The 23,950-nt window shown below is 44.1% G+C and overlaps 1 protein-coding gene across 3 annotated transcripts; it reads right to left on the bottom strand.

The window, feature by feature from the left end:
• Positions 1-267: 267 nt before the first annotated feature.
• Positions 268-23,765, bottom strand: LOC146380909 (uncharacterized). 3 transcript variants are annotated; one of them, XM_084940264.1, is made up of 8 exons: positions 23,544-23,765; positions 15,984-16,191; positions 13,722-13,857; positions 11,528-11,803; positions 8,131-8,696; positions 6,927-8,057; positions 2,684-3,784; positions 268-919 (listed from the first exon to the last, which is right to left on the bottom strand). In XM_084940264.1, the coding sequence occupies exons 2-8, from the start codon at positions 15,993-15,995 to the stop codon at positions 386-388; spliced, it is 3,756 nt and encodes a 1,251-aa protein (XP_084796390.1). In that variant the 5' UTR covers positions 15,996-16,191; positions 23,544-23,765; the 3' UTR covers positions 268-385. The 3 variants fall into 3 exon arrangements, with proteins under 3 accessions (XP_084796390.1, XP_084796393.1, XP_084796391.1); XM_084940267.1 differs by lacking the exon at positions 15,984-16,191; XM_084940265.1 differs by lacking the exon at positions 23,544-23,765 and having other exon boundaries at positions 15,984-18,713.
• Positions 23,766-23,950: the final 185 nt, after the last annotated feature.

Here is a 23,950-nt window from a genome sequence, read left to right as displayed (position 1 = left end):
TGGAACTACTGCTAAATACACTCGAATACTTCGGTTTGATTGTAGCATTTGTGATATTTGTACTACGCAGTGATGGCGCCAGGCTCACCTGCAGTACCTGTGACGTCCACCAGGGGGTCATGGCCCACATTGATTTAGATTACTCAGAGCCTGACGCGACCACATAAGGATATCCCCTCTCTGACATCATGCAGTTCCATGGGTGGTGCAGCCTGACCTTTGACCTCATTATTAGAAACCATGAACAGCAGGACAGAAAAAAGGAGCTGGACATTATTTCATTTTATTGTTCAAAAACAGACACACACACACCTAAAAATCACTGAAACCAGACTTCATAGAAAAAATTAAAACAAACATGTTTTACAAGAACGTCATCAGCCAATCAGAGGAGACGCTGCATTGTGACAGAGCAGGGGGAGATGGTCACCTGACAATCCTGCAAGTCTCTGTGAACCAGGTAAGTCTGCCTGTGCACACCTGTCTGTCTCTCTGTGGCAAAGGTAGCCTCAAACCTATCAATCATCTGTGAAGCCCCGCCCCCAGCCTTAGTGAGACCACCAGCCTTCATTCTTCCTCTCCTTTGGGTGGGTTTGGTTGCTGCACTCTGATTGGCTGTTCTAAGACCATGTGACAACTCCTCTGACTCCAGTAGGTATCTGATTGGTGGGCCAACTCTCCTCCTCCGCTGCCGCTGAGGCTCCTCCCCATTCTCGTTCTTACCCTGGGTTCCTTCTTTCCATTTGCCATCAGAAGCTCGAGCACTGCTCATGGCCATCCCAACTCTGTTGCCTTGGGAACTGTCTACGATGCTGCGGTGCTGATCGCAATGATGCAGGAACAGTCTGCTGGCACGGCTGAACTTCCTGTTGCAGATGTGACAGCCGAACGGTCGCTTCGGTCTGTGGAAGACAGACGTCTGCAGAGGAGAAAGGTCACGATTAACTGAAGGCTTTTCAGCGAGTGTTTTGGACATCCTGATAATAATGAATTACAGTCGTCCAGCCTGGAAGTAATAAATGCATGAACTAGTTTTTCAGCGTCACTCTGAGACAGGATATTTCTAACTTTAGAGATGTTGCACAAATGGAAGAAAGCAGTCTTACATATTTGTTTAATATGTGCGTTGAAGGACATGTCCTGGTCAAAAATGACTCCAAGGTTCCTCACAGCGTTACTGGAGGCCAAGGTAATGCCATCCAGAGTAAGAATCTGGTTAGATACCATATTTCTAAGCTTTTCAGGGCCGAGTACAATAACCTCAGTTTGATCTGAATTAAGAAGCAGAAAGTTAGCGGCCATCCAGGTCTTTATGTCTTTAAGACATTCCTGCAGTTTAACTCATTGGTGTGTGTTATCTGGCTTCATGCACAGATAGAGCTGGGTGTCATCTGCATAGCAGTGTAAATGTATGCTATGTCTTCTAATGATGCTGCCTAAGGGAAGCATGTATAATGTAAACAGAATTGGTCCTAGCACTGAACCCTGTGGAACTCCATAATTAACCTCAGTGTGTGAAGAGGACTCTCCATTTACATGCACAAACTGGAGTCTATTAGATAGATATGATACAAACCACTGCAGTGCAGTACCTGTAATACCTACAGCATGTTCTAATCGCCCTAATAGGATATTATGGTCGACAGTATCGAACGCTGCACTGAGGTCTAGCAGGACAAGCACAGAGATGAGTCCACTGTCAGAGGCCATAAGAAGATCATTTGTAACCTTCACTAAAGCTGTTTCTGTGCTGTGATGAGCTCTGAAACCTGACTGAAACTCTTCAAATAAGCCATTCCTCTGCAGAGGTCCTTCTGTGGCACGGTCCTTCTACCGTGCCACTATCGAGAGTGTGCTGGTGCACGCCATCCCTGTGTGGTCCCAGAGGGTCATCAGAACTCCCTGGACTTAATTGCCAGCTCAAGATGTCTCTCCAGAGCCAGGGCAATTATAAAGGACCACCTCCATCCTAACCACCACCTCTTCAACATCCTGCCCTCTGGAAAAAGGCTCAGATCCATCAGGTGCAAAACCAACAGACTAAAGAACAGCTTCTTCCCGTGGGCTGTCAGAACTCTTAATGCAAACTAGTGTGTAAAGACTTCCCCAACACATCCACCCTGACATTGCTGTTGATCATCTATGTGCAATATCTCAGTCTTTCCATGTTCTGTGCAATTATTTTGGTCCCAGTCTGTTTCAATGTTTCCTACACATACACCATGTATATAGTTCCACTCACATATGTATACATATACACTGTTTTTTATTTTATTCTATTTATTTAATTATTTATTTATTTTCCGCCTTCGTTGTATATTGGTTTCTCTTCTTTTTACTTTAGCACCTTTGTGGTCCAGCTACCCAATTTCGCTGTGCAAGAAACTGCACAATGACAATAAAAAGTCTCTAAAAGTCTAAGATGATCTGTTAGCTGTTTGACAACTACTCTTTCAAGGATGTTTGATATGAAAGGAAGGTTGGAGATTGGCCTATAATTAGCTAAGACTGCTGGGTCTGGAGATGCCTTTTAAGTAAAGGTTTAACTACAGCCAGCTTGAAAGCCTGTGGTACATAGCTGATTATTAGAGATAGGTTCAATCTTTAATATGGTCGACCTAAGAACTTAATGGCAGGTGCTGTTAGCTGCCTCCTGATTGATCAGTTAACTGTGGCTACCAACCTTTTTTGGGCTCCGTCTGCTGTGTGTGGGTTTGTTTTCTGTGTCCTGATTGGCTGTTCTTTGACCCCGTGACAGCTCCTCTGACTCCAGCAGGTACCTTATTGGTGGGCCGACCATCGTCCTCCTCAGCCTCCGAGGCTCCTTCTTCTTCTCGTCTCCCTTTCTTCTGCCCTTTTCAACCACGTGACTTATGTCTTTAACTTTAGCGTCAAGCCTGTCAATCATCTCTGAAGCCCCGCCCCCAGCCTCATAGAGGCCAACAGCATCTGATCTTTCTCTCCTTCTTGTGAGCTTGGTAACTGCCTCCTGATCAGTCTGATTGGCTGTTCCAGAATCATGTGACGTTTCCTCCAACTCTAGAAGGCATCTGATTGGTGGACTGACTGTCTTTCCTGGTCTCTGAGGCGCCTCCTCTTCCTGTCTTCCTCCCATTGAGGCCATGTGACCTGTGTCTTTATCTCCAATGTCAGAACAGTCAGTCATCTTTGAAGCCCCGCCTCCAACAGAGTCTTTTGATCTTCCTGTCCTCCTTGTGTGTTTGTTAGCTGCCTTCTGATTGGTCTGATTGGCTGTTCCAGAACCCCGTGTTGCCTCCTCTGACTCCAGCAGGTACCTGATTGGTGGGCCAACCATCGTCCTCCTCGGCCTTTGAGGCTCCTCCTCCTTCTCCACACAGACTTGTTGCACCTCCCTTTCTTCTTTTTCTTCCTCCTCCACTCTGCTCCTCTTTGTCCCCCTCCTTCCATTCCCACTCCTGTTCAGGGTCCAGTAGTCGACCAACCAGCTGGGACGTGTTCTCACACGGTTTATGTCTCTTGACCAATAAGGAGCCTCGGTGGGTGCTGTGAGGAGGGGCTTCCTGGGCCTCTGAGGCTCCTCCTCCTTGTCATCCTGGGTGGTCTGTTTTTCCTGTTTGTTTTTAGGAGCTTGGGCGTTGCTCAGGGCCGCCCCACATCCGTTGCTGTAGAGACCACCTATATTGCTGTGGTGCTGATCGCATTGGTGCAGGAACAGTCTGCTGGCACAGCTGAACTTCCTGTTGCAGAGGTGACAGCCGAAAGGTCGCTTTGGTCTGTGGACGGACGGGTGGAGGGCAGACGCCTGCAGAGCGGAAAGGTCAGACAAAGGTCAGGTGAGCGTTGGGTTAATTAAAGCTAACTAAAGACAAAAGGGGCAGAAAAGTCTGGCTAAAGGTCGGGAAAGAAGAGGTTTCCATTAGGGGTGGGTTTTGATTATCAATTTATCGTTTAAAATCGATTCTAGCTTGGATAAATTTATTTTGCCCGAAATGCCAGAATCTCAGGTTAAACCTCACAAAACTTCAACAACCACCAAACAGCTAAAACAGTAAATGAGAGCAGGATTCTGTTCAAAGATGGAAACTAGTGGTGTGCGGATCGATATTGAAATATCGATTGTTCCGATCCCAGTAATTTATGTTCTAGAATCGATTCTCATATTAAAATAACGATATTTTAGTACTTTGGGGTAAATTTGTAGTTTTTCATTAACAGGAACACAGTGGAAAGAAACTATATCATTCGGATCGTCTAAATTGGAAGAAACTACTTCCTCTTACGCCTTTCATAGTCATATGCGAAATACGGCTGTATAAATGTGTCGCAGCCCCTGGCCAGTGTTGCCAACTCCTCAGTAAGGAAAATCGCTATTGGCTATGCTAAAAGTCTCTAGAAGTCGCTAAACGACGTCATCGCCTAATTTGCATAATTGGTCATGCTAATATCATTGTAACCCACGTTGTAGGAGAGAAAAGAAGAAGAGACATAAAGTGAGTAAAAAACGTCCTAAATGCATTTAGAATTTATTTAGAATTACAAATTATTATTATTTTTTTTTTTAGCGATTATTGTTTTTTTTATTTATTTATTTTTTATGTCACAATTCCAACCTTATTCCTTTATCTGCGCTTGGACCGGCAAAAGTTACCCGAAATAGGCACTCTGGTGGAGTTACTTTGTGTGTGTTTAAGTAGTTTTAAACCTTGTGATCCACAAAACAACATAACAGTAAAAGAAGAACTGATTGTGTTACAGTCAGTGCGGGAGCAGAGGCTTCACTCATACGCGATTCATTTGCAGTTTGGACGCATAGGTGGGAACATCTCCTGCCCTGATAGCAGCTGGGGGAGGACTATCCTCCGCCCGTGAGCGCTTTGGCACGGGCGAGGTGCCCACAGCAGCACCCGCTGCTTGTTGAGAAGAGCGATACGCGCTTTCACATCAAAAAGTTGTCATAAATAAGTCTCCAATAACACCAGAAAAAGTCACCAGATTTGTCGCTAGTCGCTTTTTAGAAAAAAAATTTGCTAAGGGGCTCTGAAAACTCGCTAAATATAGTGACAAAGTCACTAAGTTGGCAACACTGCACCTGGCGTGCGCACTTACAACAATGGCTGAGCGTAAACAAAGTCATGTGTGGACATATTTTACCTCCACAAACAGCCAAGACGCGGTTTGCGATACATGTGGCAAGACAGTGAGGTGTTGTGGCAACACCACTAACCCTTGTCAAACACCTCAGAGTAAATCATATCACAGAATATGATGAGCTTATGTTGAGGCGAACTGAAGAGGAGGACAGGGACAGGTGCTGCTAGGGCGAGACAGACGTCTCTCATGGAGTCCTTTAGTGCTGCAGGCAGGCAACATGCTCAAATAGCGCACAACTTCAGGTTTTTTATTTCTATATGATTATACTGCATCATTAAGCAATAAGAACAAGTAGTCTGATGTCCTGTAATCATTGTGAAGCTATATTATTATATTATTATTACAATTACAATTACATAATGCAATTCTATATTGTATTATGAAATACAATGAAACATTACGTTTTTGTACAGAGTATCGGTATCGGATCAGTATCGTCGATACCACCCTGGATTTTACTTGGTATCGGATCAGAAAGGAAATCAGTGGTATCGCACATCACTAATGGAAACTCAAAACACAAAGAATTCACTCTGATTTTTGCTGTTTTGCTTCCACCATGATAAAATCACACTTCATGCACAGCTCTCTCCTCCTCTCTCTCGCTCTCTCTCTGTACTTCAAGAACAGTTTCCCGTCTAAAATCTGTTTTCTGCATTATTCGCTTGCTTGTTACGCACAAGTCTACCGTTGTTTACAGGCTGTCGGCCGCTGTTTTTTTCCTTTTACTTACTTCTGAAAAGAGAGCCTCATTTCTGCTGTTCAATACTGAACAAATTTAAACTTTTTAAAATGATGCAAAATTGCAAAACTCTCAGCTGTGTCTGTAATCAAACCTCTGTAACTTTGCTCTGCTTCACTTCAGCAGCATCAGGTAATGTTCATGTGTTGATTCATGGTTTGCTTTTGTTTTTGATCTACTGCAGAATATTTTTAAGGTCATCTGTTAAAATCCAGGCCAGGAAAATCACCTTCATGTTTTTCTGTGTTTTATCCTCAGTTACTTTGACACAAAGGCCTCTGCTGTGATGCTCACACCTTTGATAAAGTCTCGCAAGTGTCAGCTTTCTTTTTAGAGATATAAAAATATGGAAATTTACTGATACGTGATCAGAATTATATTTCTGACTGTCTGAGGCAAAATTTACCCGATTCAAATCGAATCGAATTGTGGATCGAATTGATTCGGGACCTCGTGAATCGAAATCGAATCGATTCTAGAAATCAGTGACGATACCCAGCCCTAGTTTCCATGGTTACCTACTCGGAACCACTCGCCATGACTGGTTTTCCACTACAATCTGGTAAGTACTTAATGTACATGGTCATTGTTATAGCAATTAATGTGCAACACCAATAAAGGTGGATGTCGAGGCGTGATGGACCCGCCGCTCGGTCTGTGGCGTCGGACTCGGGAACACGGCATTGCTTTTGTAGCCATTTCTGTCGCTGCCCAACTTCAAAAATGGCGCTTTTCATTTTTGTGAATGAGACGCCATCACGACTCATCGAGGGAAGCCACTGACTGGCCAATCAGGGGCACATTTTCATATTTGCTCGAATTTCTTGGAACGCCGGCCGAACAGCACCTGGTACCAGGAACTATGAACTAATGGGAAACCCTGAAAACCGCGGCGAGTCGATCCGAGTAGGTAGAAAAAGAGGCTGTAGTAACAGGTAAAGTTCAAGTAAAGGTCAGAAGACATGGGCTTGTGTTCTGTATCCTGATTGGATGATTGTAAAATATCTGTTATCACCTCTGACTCTAGAAGGCATCTGATTGGTGGACTGACCGTCTTTCCTGGTCTCTGAAGCTCCTCCTCTTCCTGTCTTCCTCCCGTTGAGACCATGTGACCTGTGTCTTTATCTTCAATGTCAGAACAGTCAGTCATCTTTGAAGCCCCGCCTCCAACAGAGTCTTTTGATCTTCCTGTCCTCCTTGTGTGTTTGTTAGCTGCCTTCTGATTGGTCTGATTGGCTGTTCCTGAACCCCGTGTTGTCTCCTCTGACTCCAGCAGGTACCTGATTGGTGGGCCAACCATCGTCCTTCTCGGCCTTTGAGGCTCCTCCTCCTTCTCCACACAGACTTGTTGCGCCTCCCTTTCTTCGTCGTCCTCCTCCACTCTGCTCCTCTTTGTCCCCCTCCTTCCATTCCCACTCCTGTTCAGGGTCCAGTAGTCGACCAACCAGCTGGGACGTGTTCTCGCACGGTTTATGTCTCTTGACCAATAAGGAGCCTCGGTGGGTGCTGTGAGGAGGAGCTTCCTGGGCCTCTGAGGCTCCTCCTTTTCCTGTCTTCCTCCCGTTGAGACCATGTGATCTGTTTCTTTATCTTCAGTATCAGAAGAGTCAGTCATCTTTGAAGCCCCGCCCCCAGCCTCACTGAAGTCAAAAACATTTTTTGGTCTTCGCCTGCGCTGTGTGGGTTTGTTTTCTGCATCGTGATTGGAGGTTCTGACACCACCTGTTTCCTCTGACTCCAGCAGGTACCTCATTGGTCGGCCAACCATCGTCCTCTTTGTCCTGTGAGGCTCCTCCTCTCCTTCCTCTCTTCCTCCTGTTGTGACCATGTGACCTGTGTCTTTAGCATTAGTCTCAGGCCTGTCAATCACCTCTGAAGCCCCGCCCCCAACAGCATCTTTTGATCTTCCTCTCCTTGTGGGTTTGGTAGCTGCCTCCTGATTGGTCTGATTGGCTGTTCCAGAACCATGTGATGCTTCCTCCGACTCCAGTAGGTACCTGATTGGTTGGCAGACTGTCCTCCTCTGCCTCTGAGGCTCCTCCCTCTCCTCTGCATCACCCTGCGCATCATTGGTTTGTTCTTGCTGTTGGTCAGCAGCAGCTTGTGCGCAGCTCGAAGCCGGTCTGTGGACAGAAAGGTGGAGATCCAGAGACGCCTGGCTGGTGAAGTTCAGACCACACACCTGGAGACAGGTAAAGTCGAAGGTCAAAGGTCAGAGAAACAAAGGTGATGTGACGTTCGAGTGAAGGACTGACCTGGCAGAGCTTCCACCATCTCTCTGCTCCTCCGTCTGCTGAGGACTCCACCGTGCTGCTGTCATCCAGCTCCTTCTGCTCCTTCCTCGGCCTCCCCATCTTCCTCCTCCGCACGTCTCTGCTCGCTCTGCTGTGATTGGCTGCTGTTGGCCCATGTGACTGCTGCTCAGACTCCAGCAGGTATCTGACTGTCGGGCCAACCATCCTCCTCCTTGGTCTCCGACCCTCCTCAGTCTTTATTATGACAGATTTGACTCCTCCCCTTTCTTTCGTGGTCTCCTCCCCTCCCCTCTCCTCCCCTCCCCTCTCCTCCTGCCCCTCGTTCTCCTTCCTCTCCTGGATCCGGGTTGTTTGTTCCTCTCCTCGCTTGCTGGTGTGGGACTCCTCATCCTTCTTCAGAAGCTTAATCTTTAGTCTCCTCCTCTTCCCGGCCGCATTTCCTGTGATGTGATTGGTCGATTTGTCAGCCAGTGATGACTTTTGTCTTTCACCACCATCAGGCCACCTCCCCCCCACCATCTTCTTCTTTTCTTTAAATGCCACATTCTCAGAGCAGAGTCGCTCCTCTGCAGGAGAAGAGAAAAGGAAGTTAATGTTCAAATACTGATTAATACAAAGAACCGATTTCATTTATCGCTCACTATGAAAGGATTCTTATAGTGGGGGACTTTAATATTCATCTGTGTTGTGAGAATAAACCCCTGGTCAAAGATTTCTTAAATGTAATTGATTCCTTAAACTTCACACAATTTGTGTCTGGGCCAACACGTAAGGGCCACACCCTAGACCTTGTCTTGGGCTACGGGCTGAATGTATCAATGACTGAAAATTGTGTTTTGCCTATTCTAGACCACTCAGCAATTTTATTTGATATTTTAATCCCTAAATCTCCAGCTTCTGAGAGGGGAAACTTGCCCCTCAGATCATCTCGTTATATTAGCCCCGAAGCATTGCTTGGAGTTAAATTACATCTACCTGATGTGTTGGACCCTATTTTTACCCAGGAGTTATGTGTGGACACCTTGACTGCGAACCTTAATAATGCACTTCTTGAACTACTGGACTCTGTTGCTCCCGTAAGGAAATTAAAATGTCAAAAAAGGAACCCTATGCCTTGGTTAAATGAGGAGCTCTTGAACTTGAGAAGAAATTGTAGAAAAGCCGAGCGTCACTGGAGATCTTCCCGACTAGAAGTATTTCTCCAGGCTTGGAAGGACTCATTGTCTTCTCTTCCATCAGCGATGTCGGCAGCGAAAGCAAATTATTTCTCAAATCTCATCATGAGTCATAAGCATAACTCAAAACTCCTTTTCAACACAGTGTCGCAGCTTACAGAGAGTAAGTCAACTCTCTGCTGCTCTAATCTGATAGCTCATGACTTTCTTACGTTTTTCAGAGACAGGGCTGAAACACTTAGAAATCAGATTACTCCCTCCTCAAGCTGTTCTCAGACTACTCAGCTGCTTTGCCAGTTGGTGCTGATAAACTGTTCTCTGACTTCAAGGTTATTTCCCTGTATGGATTAACTAAGGTTGTAAAAGCAGCTCGATGTACAACCTGTTCTTTGGATCCTCTACCAGCCTGGGCTATAAAGGAACTGTGGTCAGTATTAGGACCCTACATTCTGTTTCTTTTAAATACTTCATTGACGACCGGAGTCATCCCTGAATGTTTTAAATCAGCTGTGGTAGTGCCGATCTTGAAACAGCCTGGACTGGATGTTGACATGGTCGCAAACTATAGACCCATCTCACATCTGTCTTTTTTATCTAAAGTCTTTGAAAAAGTGGTTTTTAAGCAGCTCACTGAGCGTCTGTCAACAAGCAACCTGTTTGAAGCATTTCAGTCTGCTTTTAGACCAAATCACTCCACAGAAACAGCTTTAGTCAAAGTGGTAAATGATCTGCTGGTAAATGCAGACAACGATCGCACTTCAGTTTTATCACTGCTGGATCTAAGTGCTGCGTTTGACACTGTGGATCACTGCATTTTATTGGATAGGCTTGAACATTTTATTGGAGTTACAGGAAATGTTTTATCATGGCTGAGATCTCACCTGTCTGGGAGGTCTCAGACTGTTAGTTTTAAAAATGATCTCTCCGAGACCTGTGCAGTGAGGCATGGGGTCCCTCAGGGCTCCGTCCTTGGACCATTGCTGTTTTCTATGTACCTGCTGCCTCTTGGTGTTCTGTTACGTTCTTTTAATGTAACCTTTCATTGTTACGCTGATGACCTGCAGCTTTATGCTCCTCTAACCATTGGAAATTGTGCTGAAGTCTCTAAACTAGAATCTTGTGTATCTGCAATTAAGGGCTGGTTATCGGATAATTTCTTGCTCCTAAATACTGATAAGACAGAGTTGATGGTCATTGGGCCACACAAATTTCAGCACTTGTCCCAAAATTTCATCTTGAGAATTGATGACAGTGTCATAAATTGCAGGAACAAGGTAAAAAACTTGGGCGTGTGGTTCGACATGGTGCTCTCCTTCGAGTCTCATGTAAAAGAGATAACAAAGACCGCCTTTTATCATTAGAGGAACATCGCCAGAATCAGACAAGTTTTGTCAAGCGACACTGCAGAGGTTCTTGTCCATGCATTTGTGTCCTCACGTATTGATTATTGTAATGCTCTTCTTTCTGGGCTACCAAAGAAAAGTTTTAGAGGTCTACAGATGGTGCAAAATGCAGCTGCTCGAATTTTAACAAGAACTGGGAAATTTGAGCACATTACCCTGTTCTGAGATCTCTGCATTGGCTACCTTGTCAGGTTCGAGCAGATTTTAAGGTCCTGCTGCTCACCTACAAGGCTTTAAACGGATCGGCACCTTCATGCCTCTCCAACCTTCTACACCTTTATGTTCCACCCCGTGCTCTCCGATCTCAGGACTCTGGCCCTCTAAAGGTTCCTAGAGCCAGAACAAAGACAATTGGAGAGCTTTTTCTTTTCGTGCCCCGTTTCTGTGGAACAACCTCCCTCAAGATATGCGGCAGGCTGCTCTGTGGAGGTTTTTAAAACCAAGTTGAAGACACATTTGTTCACCTTATCTTACAAGTCTTAATTCTGTGGCTTTTAGTTTTTAAATTTTTACTGTTTTTAACTTGTATTGTGTCTTTTACCTGTATTGCTATGTATCGCTCTTATTTTTTTTATCTTTTTAGTTTCAAATAGTTGTACAGCACTTTGTTTGAAAGCGCTTTATAAATAAAGTTATTATTATTAGTATTATTATTATTAACCCAGATACTGACTGATGCAGAGAGCCAATCTCCTGTGAGAGGAGGCTGAAGGATGAAAGGTTGGGAGGTCAAGAACACATGAGCAGATTAAAGGCTTCCTGCTCTGAGTGGACTCGATCTTCAAACATCTCATTTAACCTGACACTTACAAAACCTACCCTCAGGTACGTGCACCTCCTGCTCCTCTTCCTGCTCCTCCTCTTCGGCCAGCCCCGGGCTCAGGGGAGCGATGAGTCCAGGAGGAGCAGCCGAGACGTCCGCAGGAGTCGGGGGAGGCAGAACAGAGTGCTCGGAGAACAGAGGCACGCTGGGTAGCAGGGCAGGGCAGTCGGTGCCGTAGGCGCCGCAGCGTGATGCCTGACTCCTGCAGAGCTGCAGCAGAGCGCCCCCTACTGATTCATCCACCTGGAAGGCGCCGCAGTGGCAGGGAACACCTGAGAGGGGAGAGGCGTACGTGTGAGCGCGCTCTGCTTCAAACAGTTAATGGGAGTGTCCAAATTCATGGGCTGCATCCTCCCGAGGACGCATTTGTAGAACGATTACATCACAGCGACACGCCGAAGGCTGTCCAAATTCGTAGACTCCTCCCAATGCAGCCGACAAACTTTTAACATATTTTCAGGCGAGAATGTGGCTGTGTAAACTTCCAATGTCTGCTCGGTTTATCAAGATATCACATATTTGCAAAAAGTGCTCCGACGTTTTCGGAGATGTCTGTTACCCACCAGCTCGACAGCTAGCCGGGAGCTCGAGGGTCACTGAAGCCACCGAGAACAGCAAACTCCCGGCACATCATGTTCAGATCACCGCGGTCTTTTGCTACTCAGGTTAAACGTAATATATAAATCACTTAGACAACCTAAAAATGTTATTGTTTGGCTTTTTTTTCAGTGTTTTATTTGCTCGTGATTAAATCGGTTTGGCTGAGATTAAAGTTATTAGATTAGATTAAATAAAACTTTATTAATCCCCCGGGTGGGTTCCTCCTTGGTTTTCACACAGCTGAATAAACGTCAAACAGAAAACTGGTTAAACAGAAGTGTGAGACGGTCGAGAGTTTACTCCAGTGTCCTGTTATATTTTAGACAGCAAGGAGCAGACGGCCGAGTTTATTAAACTCCACCGAGACAGCGGTGACGCTAATCTGAAGGCTCGACCGTCCAGTTTCACAGCCGTTTACTTCCGGCCTACCCGACCTTCTGAGGACCCGGCCTTCGCGGTCTACGTGGGCCGGGTCCTCAGAAGGATGCAGCCCATGAATTTGGACACGACTAATAACTCAATGTCAGCACTGCAATGAATTCTGGGTAAATTTAGACATCTGTGAGGAAGAAAACAGTGTGTCTGCTCAGGTGTGTTTACCGGGGCAGAAGGTATTTCTAATCAGCGGGTGTGGGACAGGAACAGGAAGTTCACCATCTTCTCACCTGTGAAGTGGCTTCAGTACAAAGCCCGTGGACTGTGACTCTACCTGTGACTCCACCCGTGACTCCACGTCTGTGGCCGGGTGAGTGAGACGCCCACAGGCTCTAAACCCGAAGGTGGCGCCCGGCGACGAGGCAAGCCCCCTTTTACCCAACATTCACAGAGACGCACCTTGAGTCCGTCCGCCGGCTCGAGCCCTCAGAGGAAACCACCCGGAGCGCCTTCTCCATCATAAACATGGCGTCAGCCAAAGACTCTCCACCCTCAGCTTCATCAGCTCCACGTGAAAGTGAAGCTTGTGTGGAAGGCCCAGAGCTGCAGGGGCAGACAGACGCCTCAGTATGTCCTGCTTCTCTTTCCCCGTTTATTTCACTGCTGTGTATGTGTGGATCTGTGTGTACCAGCTCTGCATGGATCTGTGTGGACCGGATCTGTGTGTACCAGCTCTGCATGGATCTGTGTGGACCGGCTCTGTGTGGATCTGTGTGGACCGGCTCTGCATGGATCTGTGTGGACCGGATCTGTGTGTACCAGCTCTGCATGGATCTGTGTGGACCGGCTCTGTGTGGATCTGTGTGGACCAGCTCTGCATGGATCTGTGTGGACCGGCTCTGCGTGGCCTCTGGGTGCCACAGGGGACCTGGGCCAATGTCTAGCCTGTGGAATCAGGTTTTTCCTTCCTCAGGTCGAGCCCTTCGTCACACACACTGTTATTACAGCTGCACTATGGTGCATTGCTATAGCGACCAGCGTAACGGCCTGTGTGTTGGCAGGCTTCCTGTGTTTGAGTCAGTGTGTGTAACTGTGTGTTTCACGCGCAGCTGGTTTGTTTTCAGTGCTGCTTTACAGACACGTTGGACTGGATATGAGTTTGAAGCTCCGTGTTTCAGAGAGCACGGTTATAAATCACGTGTCCCTGAGTCTCACCTGAGTGTCTCCAGCTTAGCTGCTGAGTCAGCAGATCCACCTGGACGGCGGCGTCCCTCCTCTCGGCCGCCTCACTCTGACAGCCCACCTCCTTCCTCTCCTCCCTCCTGTGTCCTTCAACGATCATCTGGAACACCTGCAGGGGGCGCCACAGAGGACAAACGTCATGATCACATCATACAGGGCGTCACACAGCTGGACGTCCAATCAGCCACAGGAGAAAGTTCAAACGAGCTTTGAGCCGACTGCACCACCCAGCATCTGTGGGTGGAGCCACCGTGACAGCGCGATGACATGACCTTCGGCTGATGACATCAGAATATTTACATCAGCGTTTCTCTTCCTTCAAATAAAAGTGTCCTGTCAAAGCGCCGGCTGTACCTGTGCAGGTAACAAGGAAGTGATGACACACCTGAGTCTGTGCTGGTTAAGCTGGAGGACACGCGCTGCCTTCCTGCCTCTGCTCAGTACTGTAACTGCAGCTGATTTAAGGTGGAATGACTTCACTCAGCTCAGATGGAAACACAGAAGTGTCCCCATGTCAGCTGAGGTCCTGCTAACACGGGGACATCACTGCAGAGACCGGAGCCGTCCACCAATGACAGCAGCCACAAGGTGGGCCCAAACCCACAGGGAGTCTTGGAGCTCCTGCAGGAGCAGCCTGTGGAGACCAATGACTGTAGAAAACATGGAGGACGCGACAGCTCCCCAAAAACGAAGCCAAAACGTCTCTATCGCCCCCTGGTGTCTGGCTGCAGTATAGGTCATAAACCCCACCTCCTCCATGTTAGCGGATGGGACTGGGGTCAGACTAAAATAAATTAATTCTCCTCAGATATTTTTTTTTCCCCAAAGATTCTTTCTTTTGTTTTCAATAGTTCTCATCACGCTGATTGATGTCCAAGGGGTCTCCTCTCCCATAAGTCTGATTCTAATTCCTACCGCGGTGATGTTAAATTGGGGTGAAACGTCATCATAGCAGCTTTGACTGGCAGCTGCAGTCACGGAGAAACTTGCGTATCTCTGTTCGGGAATAGCAGATAGAGCGTAGGCTCTGAGAGGAGGGCCAGCGTTTACGCTACGGAAACACGACCGAGTGTTTTAACCTGACAGCCTGAGGTGTTCTTCAGTAAACTGGACTACCCGACAGAAGGACCCGAGGCCCCGCTGCACTTTTTCGGTAAGTTAAACGTGTTTGTCAGCTAATCCGTAACTACCGTCCTTAGCTAGCTCCTGAGACCTAGCTAGCTAAGATGAGCACTCGGCTGTCAGGGTTCGTTTAGCTGTGCAGGTGAATGCATTTACTAAAGAAATCAAGAGAAACGCTCCGGGCTGCTCAGTCACTAATTACTGTTACTGTACTTTTATTACAAGTATTATACTGTAAAAGCAACAGGCTGCATCCTGCTTCAGCTCCTGTGCAGAGCTGATTATTAAATATCTTAAAACAGCAGCATGTTTTCAGTCTCCACATCTATAAAGACAGTAACAATTTTTTTAAAAGCTTGTACTTCAGTAACTCCTCATTAATCAGGAACTGTGGATTAAACTGTAGAATGAAAAAATGTAAGAGAAGAACTTCAGTTCCTGAGTGTGTGAGGACAGAAGAATCAGCTTTATTTCAATTTTGAGGGATAAAACTTATATTTGAGTTTGATGGTTCTGTTGTCTTTGTGATTACAGGAGCTGCCCTCAGATTCAGACGTCAGCACCACCCAGTGACAGCAGACAGATCATCCAACATGTTCACATGTTAACTGCAAAATGAACTGATGAAAACAGTTCAAAGGTTAAAGTACCACATGTGCTGCAGTGAAAGCTGCAGCTGCTTTATTGATAAAGTTAAAGACAAAAAAACAAAAGGATTAATCACTCATGTAACTGTGTCACTGTATATCAGCATCAACAGGACCTCAGTTTGTATCTCAGACCTGCACAGCTTCTGTTTTAAACACTTGATGTACTCAGCTGCATGAAGAGCATATGCGATTTTCTCTGACACAATTAAATAAAACCTGATGAAGGTCAAAGGTCGTCACTTGTATGTTGAACTACAAACTTGTCACCTGGAATTCTTTCACAGTTTTTTGCACATAGTGTTATTTACCATAAAGTGATGCAGAGTTATTCATGCCAGAGTAACCAGAGAGGATCACATATTTTTAAATATATAATAACTTTCTACAGGACTGAATATAATATCTTTATGTAAAAGTCCGGAGCCTCTGGGGAGTATCTGAGTATTTATAACATTACACAAACCAAAGGTCTCATCACAGTGTTGATGAAATGCTGGGTTTATCCATCTCCTGGGGCGGGCCTACGGAGGAGTGCTGAAGATTTCCCTGTGAGGGAGCTGCTGGTGAAGATCATGAGTCCTGCTTGATCAATGCGATGAGCTTCAGTGTTCCTGGTGTTTCTTAAATGATGCCTCTTACAGCGGGTCAACAGAACTTCTGGCACAGGACAGCTGTGATGAAAAAAAGGGAAGAAGTTTCTCCAAACCTCTGGACCCAGAAACCCAGCTTGGTCCTGATGGTCTCCCTCACTAGTTTCTCTCCAGGGTGAATGTAGCTGTTGCTATAATATGGACTCTATTATTAAATGAAAAGAGCAAATTAGACTACACTACTGAGACGTTCTGCTGATGTTTTTAAAGTCTCCATGTTACCAGGATGTAGAGGGCTCTGAAGATTTAAACAGTTTTAGGTCCATTACACTCACAGTCTTATGTTAAAATCTCAAAGGACAGCATTATATTTTTGATATTAACAGTAACTCTGGGCCTCTGTGGAGTGTGCAGCTGATCTCACTTAGAGGTGGGGGAAAAAAATCGATACTGTGTAGTATCGTGATATTTTGTTTGCTAATGTATCGATACAGGGACAGCAGAAATCGATATTTTGTTACAAAAAAAGTTTTTGTGGACTGGAACATGCTCTGACTTCAGAGCATGTTGATCAGCTCCTTTTTCTGAGCAGGAATCCTGACATTCCTTCACTGTCCAAATGTGTTTAATTTTTTTTTGGCAGCAATAAACATGTTTTATTTTAATTAAGTTTAAAACTTTTTTATTTAATGTAAAATTATATTTTGTTTTCATTTACTTTCAGATTCTTCAATTGCTGAATGGGCTGCATAGTTTTCATAAATTGCATAGTTCAGAATAGCTATAATTGTACCAGATGGTTGCATTCAGTTAAGTTGGACTAGACTGTAATACAAACCGTTCAGTTTGTCAACAATAAAACTGACTGAAATGAGAGAAAGACTGAGAGTGAGACTTTGTTATTAGATAAAATGAATATTGATAAAGTTTACCTTTATGTACAGAATCTGAATATCGCAAAATATTTTTAAAAATTGCAATAATATCGTATCGTGCGTTAAGTATTGTGATAATATCGTATCGAGGGATGTGTGGTGATTCCCACCTCTAATCTCACTGCTGTCTAAAAATGGATAACAAAACCTAAGAAGTGCTGAATCCTTCAATAACACAGACTATTAGAGTAACAGGTGTGTAGCATCACTAACTAGCTAGCAACAAGCCTCCAACACAGTGCGTATGCTAGCGGCTAATCTAACTAACGAATTAACAACAGAGTGATTTTAGATGTTGTAGAACTATAAGATGATAAGCTGTGTGTCTTTTTCATAACAGTGACGTGGTTGTATTTACCTTAGTTTAACGAGTCGTCAGTCGCGGTAAACCCATAAGCCGGGCTACGTAAAAAGTGTAGGGGGGCGTGTTTGCGGTCACGTCCAGCGGGTGTGTGGGTGGAAGCGTGACACAGTCGCTCCACCTCAAGTCACTACTGCGCAGATCCAAGATGGCAGCCTCCACAAGCGGGATATTTTGGCTTCATTTTTGCACAATGGCAAGATGGCGAGTTGAGCAGTCGCACGAATTAGGAGCTCGTTAAACTTGTCCCAGAATTTACCTTGTGTTCGTTATTGTTTCCACTCGAAAGTAGTAAAATGACTGCCCCAAGTATAGTTAAACCTGCTAAATTCAAACTCGACCTCAAGAAACAAGAAACAACATTGCCATGTGATGAAAAGGAAGACAGCAGAGAAGGAACGGATCATGACTAAGTAGCAATGGACGTAGCAGTGATGAGCAAAAGGGAACGGGGCAACGATTCGGTTCCATCTACACCTAATAAGAAACCTGCAGAAAAGAAAGCTAAGTCAGCAGAGATAAGTGAAAGTGACGAAGTCTCTAATGCTACTATATTGAAAGCGATTCTAAACCTTGAAAAAAGAGTGGACGAGCAGCTAGCTGACCTGAGTGTGCAATGCAAGAAAGCTAGTACGATGCTAGCCAGCCTAGCCAAAGCGGTTCAGTTCAACTCGGAGGAGGTGAAAGAATGTAAACAAAAGGTTAAAGAGTTGGAGAGACGAAACGAGCAGTTGACCAAAGATAACTACGATCTCAAGGAGAGAGTGAGAGAGCAAGAAAGGTACAAAATGAGGTGGTGCCTCCGGATTAAAGGATTAGAAGAGAAAAAAAGATGAAGATGTCAGATCGCTGGTTATTGGAATTCTTGGCAAGATCGCACCTGATATGATATCAAAGCTTGAAGAATCTGTGGATGTGGTGCATAGAGTTGGGAAGAAGATTGAGAATAAGGTCCGACAATCATCATTCTGTTTGCTCTGAGACATGTGAAAGAGGAGATTTGGCGTCGCACCAAAGATTCGGCTGTCTGTAAGAACGAGGGTTTCCACTTCGCTGAGGTGCTGCCGCGGGAGGACTGGGAAGAGACGAGGCGGAAAATTGAACAAGCCAGACGGGCTGGGAAACGGGCCTTTTTCCGGAGTCCTCATGGATACATCGAAGGACGGAGGATCGGTGACGTTGAATGAAAAACCTTATGTAAGACTGTATACAGTGGAATATTGTCAATGGGACAAAAGAGTTCTACTTAAAGTTAAAGATTATTAGTCACTGAGTTGGTGACAAGTGTTACGATTTAAACTCATATTTATATTTTTTTTTTTTCTTTTTAAAAACAATTATTATTAGTTATTTTCTTAGCATATTCTTGTTATGGTTCACTCAAAAATTTCTTTTGGTTCATTAAACGTTCGGGGTTTGAAGGAAATTGTTAAGAGAAAGGCACTTTTTTTATTTTGCAAGGGGCAAAAATGTCACTGTCTGTTTTTACAAGAAACTCACTCTGTGGATGCCGATGCTACCTTTTGGGCTAATCAGTGGGGAGACAAGATTCTTTTCAGTCATGGATCTAACAGATCTGGAGGTGTGGCGATTTGTTTTAATAAGTTCCCAGGGGAGATTATAACATATAAAGCTGATAGTGAGGGTCATTGGTTAACTGCAGTCTTGAAGAGCGAAGGTATATTTCTAATTGTTACAAATCTTTATGGACATAATAATGAGGGTCAAAATAAAAGTCTATTGGAAAATCTAACAAATGTTATTTCAGAGTTTAAAGTTATGTACCCCACAGATTACATCCTAGTAGGAGGAGACTGGAACATGACACCAGATGAGTGGATGGACAGATGGCCTCCTCGCTTAGGAAGGAGGCAACAGAATAACATTATTGAGAACTTTTCTAGTGATAATAATTTTACAGACATTTGGAGAAGTTTGAATCCTGGAGTTAAGAATTATTCATGGTTTAAATCTAATGGAGAAAGCAGGTCAAGAATTGATTATTGGTTAGTGAGCGATGACATTTTGAGGTGTACTTCACAATCTAAAATCTCCAAAGCACCAACAAGGATGAGATGTAGTAGCAGGGGATATTGGAAATTTAATGCCAGCCTTTTAAATAAGGACAAGTATTGTGATAAAATTAGACATATAATTACAGATATAAAAAATAATGACTCAGTAGTGGGTAATATACAGAAATGGGAATTTGTTAAATTCAAAATCAGAGAATTCACTATAAAATTCTGCAAATAACTGAACAGGGAAAACGGGAATATGAAAGTAATTTACTTCGTGAAATAACTCAGTGCTGTAGTACAGAAAAACTAAACGTGCAAGAGAAAAATAAATTGATGGAGTTACAAACTAAATTAAACGATCTTTACCTAGAGAAATTGTACTCCTCAGAATATTCAGCAGCTGATTCTGATCGTTTCTTTGATAAGATTCATAATCTCATCCCATGTATTGACAAGCCGTTCAAAGATCTGTGTGATTCAGAGCTTAAAATTGAGGAACTGGATTTGGTGGTCATGAAAATGGCGTTAAACAAGTCCCCAGGGACAGATGGACTCACTACTAATTCTTATCAATTCTTCTGGAAGGACCTAAGAACTTTATTGTTTGATGCATTAAAGGAATCGATAGAGAAAAAAGAACTGATGCCGAGCATGAAACAAGGGTTGATAACCCTGATCCCTAAATCGGGTAAGGATAAAAGAATTTTAGACAATTGAAGACCCATCACCTTACTAAACACTGACTATAAGATCCTGTCTGGAGCTGGAGCTGAGAGGCTAAAGAAATGCATCTCAAACATTATCAGTGAAACACAAGCAGGTTTTTTGAAAGGAAGACTAATTCATAACAATATTAGGCTGGTTTGGGACCTCCTTGAGTACAGTGAAATAATCCAAGAGAGAGGGTACATCCTGTTCTTGGATTTTTACAAAGCATTTGACTCAGTTGAACATACATTCATATTAAAAACTCTGCAGTCTTTTGGTTTTGGAGAGGAATTTATAATGTTATAGAGATGCTATATAATGACATCAACAGCTCTGTTTTGCTAGAACATAGTACATGTTCAAGGTTTGAGGTTAATAGAGGGATACGGCAGGGATGTAGCAGCTCACCACTTCTGTTCATCATGGTTGCTGAGCTGTTGTCTATTTTGATTAAAAGCAGTCACATTGAGGGGTTAACTGTGATGGGTGAACAGATAATAATCAGTCAGCTGGCAGATGATACCACCCTGTTTTTAAAAAATGAGGACCAGATTCCTTTAGCCTTACAAGTGATCAACCACTTCTCCAAAGCTTCTGGCCTACAGCTGAATATTAATAAATGCGAAATTCTAGCTGTGCATTAGGCCTGCACAATAAATCGAAAATTTATTGTCATCGCAATATCAGCCTGTGCGATGGGCCCATCGCAAAAGACGACATAAACTGCGATAATTGGGTACCTTAAAATGTTTACACATGTGCTTTAAAGAATTTACCAATCAAATAAACCCCTTTACACATTAGACCAGTCGAATAGAGCCCTTCACAGCATTAACCAATCAAATGGATTAGAGGCCCGCTTCCTATGCAGGTGGGGAGCGAACAACGCTGCAGCAACGAGTCAGAGTTGTAAAGGCTGACATCGAGATGCATGACGAGAACGCTACTGACTATGAACTCGTGCCTAAAAAAATAAATAAAAAATAGTACCTCGCTTATTTGGAGGTACTTTGGATTTGATAAAGACGACGTTCTCCAAACACAGGTGCTCTGCAAAACTTGCCAAACACTCATGGCAACCACCAGAGGAAACACGACTAATCTCCCCCATCATCTTCAATACAACCACAGAGAACTGTTTGAAGAGTTACAGAAAGACAGGGCTAGCCAAACAAAGGTTGCTAATGTTAAGACAAAGAGCGCAGCAGTCCAACAGCCGTCTCTGTATCAGAGTTTTTCAAGTGGAACAACTCATGAGAAAACGTTAAAGCGGTACAAAGAAATAACAGAGGCCATTACACATTTTTTGACAAAGACATGATGCCTATAAATACAGTTAGCAGAGAGGGCTTCACCAGTCTGATACATAAAGTGGACCGGAGATACCGCATCCCCTCACGAAACTACTTTTCCCATGTCGCCATTCCACAAATGTACGAAACATGTTTGAACTGAGCCAAGCTGAAAACTACGCAACAACTACAGTAAAGTTTCCTCTCCAGTTTTGACGTACATCATAACTACTTGGTGAGTGGTAAAATGATGAACAGCTGCACTGAGATGATTTGCAGTATAATTTAAGTTATGTTTATTTAAAACTAATTCTAGAGACCGGGAAGGATGTCTTTCAGAATTCAAGCCTCAGAAATCTTTTTATGGGGGCAATGTTTCAATGTTAAAGTGCACTTTGTTGTTACTCTGCTAATACAGCAGCTTTCATTAAATAAAACTGTTGCAGTAAAACAGAAATTATGTATTCTGGTTTTTTTGGGGTTTTTTGCTAATTATTTTATCGCAAGTCATATCGTTATCGCAGTATTGATCACAGTTATCGCACATCACAGGTTTTCCTAATATCGTGCAGCCCTACTCTGCATGAGTGTCCCCTGCAAGCAATAAATAATATACAGATAAAAAAAGAGGTGAAGTACCTGGGCATTGTAATTTGCAAGGATAAGACATCAACAGAAAATAAGAATATCTGTACCAATATAGAAAAGTGTAAGTCAATTTTAAACAGGTGGCTGCAGAGGGGCATAACTCTGTTTGGGAGAATCTTGCTAACCAAAATGGACAGTCTGTCCACACTAATCTATCCAGCCTTTTCTCTGCCCATATCTCCAAAACTAATTAAATCTATAAATAATCTTAATTTTAGGTTCATATGGAGGAACAAATGTCATTATATAAAGAAAAATGACATGATTAAGAATTATGAAGAGGGTGGGGCTAATGCCATTGACTTTGATGTTATGAATGGTGTACTAAAATTGAAATGGTTAAGATCTTTCTTTAGGAACAAAAATTCCTTTTGGAACATTATTCCCAGTGTGATTTTTGGCAAAATGGGTGGAATAGACTTTTTGTTACGTTGTGACTTTGATTGCAGTTCGTTACCTGTTAAACTCTCAGCTTTCCATCAGCAGGTCCTTCTCTACTGGAAATTAATCTATAAACGTGACTTTACTCCTCACAACACCCCTATATGGAACAACAGGTATATCCGTTTGTGTAGGAAATCTGTGTACATGGATGAATGGAGATCTAAAGGGATTTGGGCTGTAGCTCATTTTATGGATGAGAATGGGGTCTTATTAAAACATGAGACGTTTTGTGAGAAATCTGATGTAAGATGTACTGCTATGAGAAGTTGATCAGGAATATTTTGATTTTGATAAGTGAAATATAGAAATTATATCCTTAAAGAATTTGAGACCATGGCGGTTATGGCGATAAGAAAAAAGTATATTTCACTTCCTGGTCAAAGGAGCTTGCAAAGAAAATGCTCAACCGAGGATATTACATATTCGGATTAATGATGGTGCCTTGTATGTTATACTGTTGTTTGTAAATAAAGTTCTTTTAAAAAAAATTGCACAATGGGAGGAAGCGCTGTCGCGTCGTCCATGTTTTCTACAGTCATTGGTGGAGACGCAGCTGTTTAAACCTGACGATCTTCATATAAAGAAAAGTAAAGGCGCTTTTCTCAGATCCAGAAAGAAGGAGAGCAGGACTCTAACGATGGCTTTAGTTTAGAAACAACGTTTACAGTTTAAATACGTCAGAGCACAACTTTATTGTTCAAGCTGTGGATAACCTCCTCACTGACCCGCCCTCCACCTGTGGACCCCCCAGGCTGCGCCCTCAGCTCTTCTCTGAACTCATGTAACTGTGTTTGGTTTCGTTGTGAACTCGAGACTAGATTTGCTCACAGCCTCACGCGATCAACCTCCAACCTTACACGCTGAAGACGTCACTCTTTTACTCTCGCAAATAAACAATAGAAAACAAACTTCAGTCTGTTTGTTTGGCCTGATTTTACTTCTGAGCAGACTTCCGGTAATCTAATTACTTTGGTAGCTGCTGCTCCTGTTTGTTCGAATAAAGATTCATTCAAAAAAAACAAACCTTAATTCTCAGTGACGTCACAGCGCCTCGTCTCCTCCGTGAAGCCGCCGTTAGCCGTTACTCAGACCCGTTAGCGGGCGGCTGTGCACCGACGCTGTGAGCTCCGCGGGCCGCTCTAGGCCTCATGCTGCGGGTCTTTAGAGCGGCTGGAAGCGGAGAAATGAGCGGGACCGAGCAGCTCGCTTTTGGCGCCGCTGATAATTCTTCTTCTTCTTCGCCGCTGTGCCGCGCTCTGCCGCCCCCGAAGGCCGCAGCAGGAACTGCACCCTCACATGACGCCTGCACACTAGGACAAACAAACACCGACTTCTTCTTCGTGCTCTTTAATTATGGGAATTCCGACTCTTTTTAGAGAACCGACTCTTTCGGCTCGACTCACTAAAAAAGACCCGGACTTTCGGATCCCA

Source organism: Perissodus microlepis, chromosome 9 (genome assembly GCF_051167445.1).
Source record: "Perissodus microlepis isolate ML-2025 ecotype Zambia chromosome 9, ASM5116744v1, whole genome shotgun sequence".
Lineage (NCBI taxonomy): Eukaryota > Metazoa > Chordata > Actinopteri > Cichliformes > Cichlidae > Perissodus > Perissodus microlepis.
This window is presented reverse-complemented; position numbering and strand designations above follow the sequence as displayed.

Bases quoted from the DNA above. Each gene is read 5' to 3' on its own strand.
- LOC146380909 (XM_084940264.1), bottom strand. The intron at 8,058-8,130 runs GTCAGTCCTTCA...ACCTGTCTCCAG, and splicing joins GATGGTGGAAGCTCTGCCAG to GTGTGTGGTCTGAACTTCAC. The intron at 920-2,683 runs GTTGGTAGCCAC...TCTCCTCTGCAG, and splicing joins GCAGACGGAGCCCAAAAAAG to ACGTCTGTCTTCCACAGACC.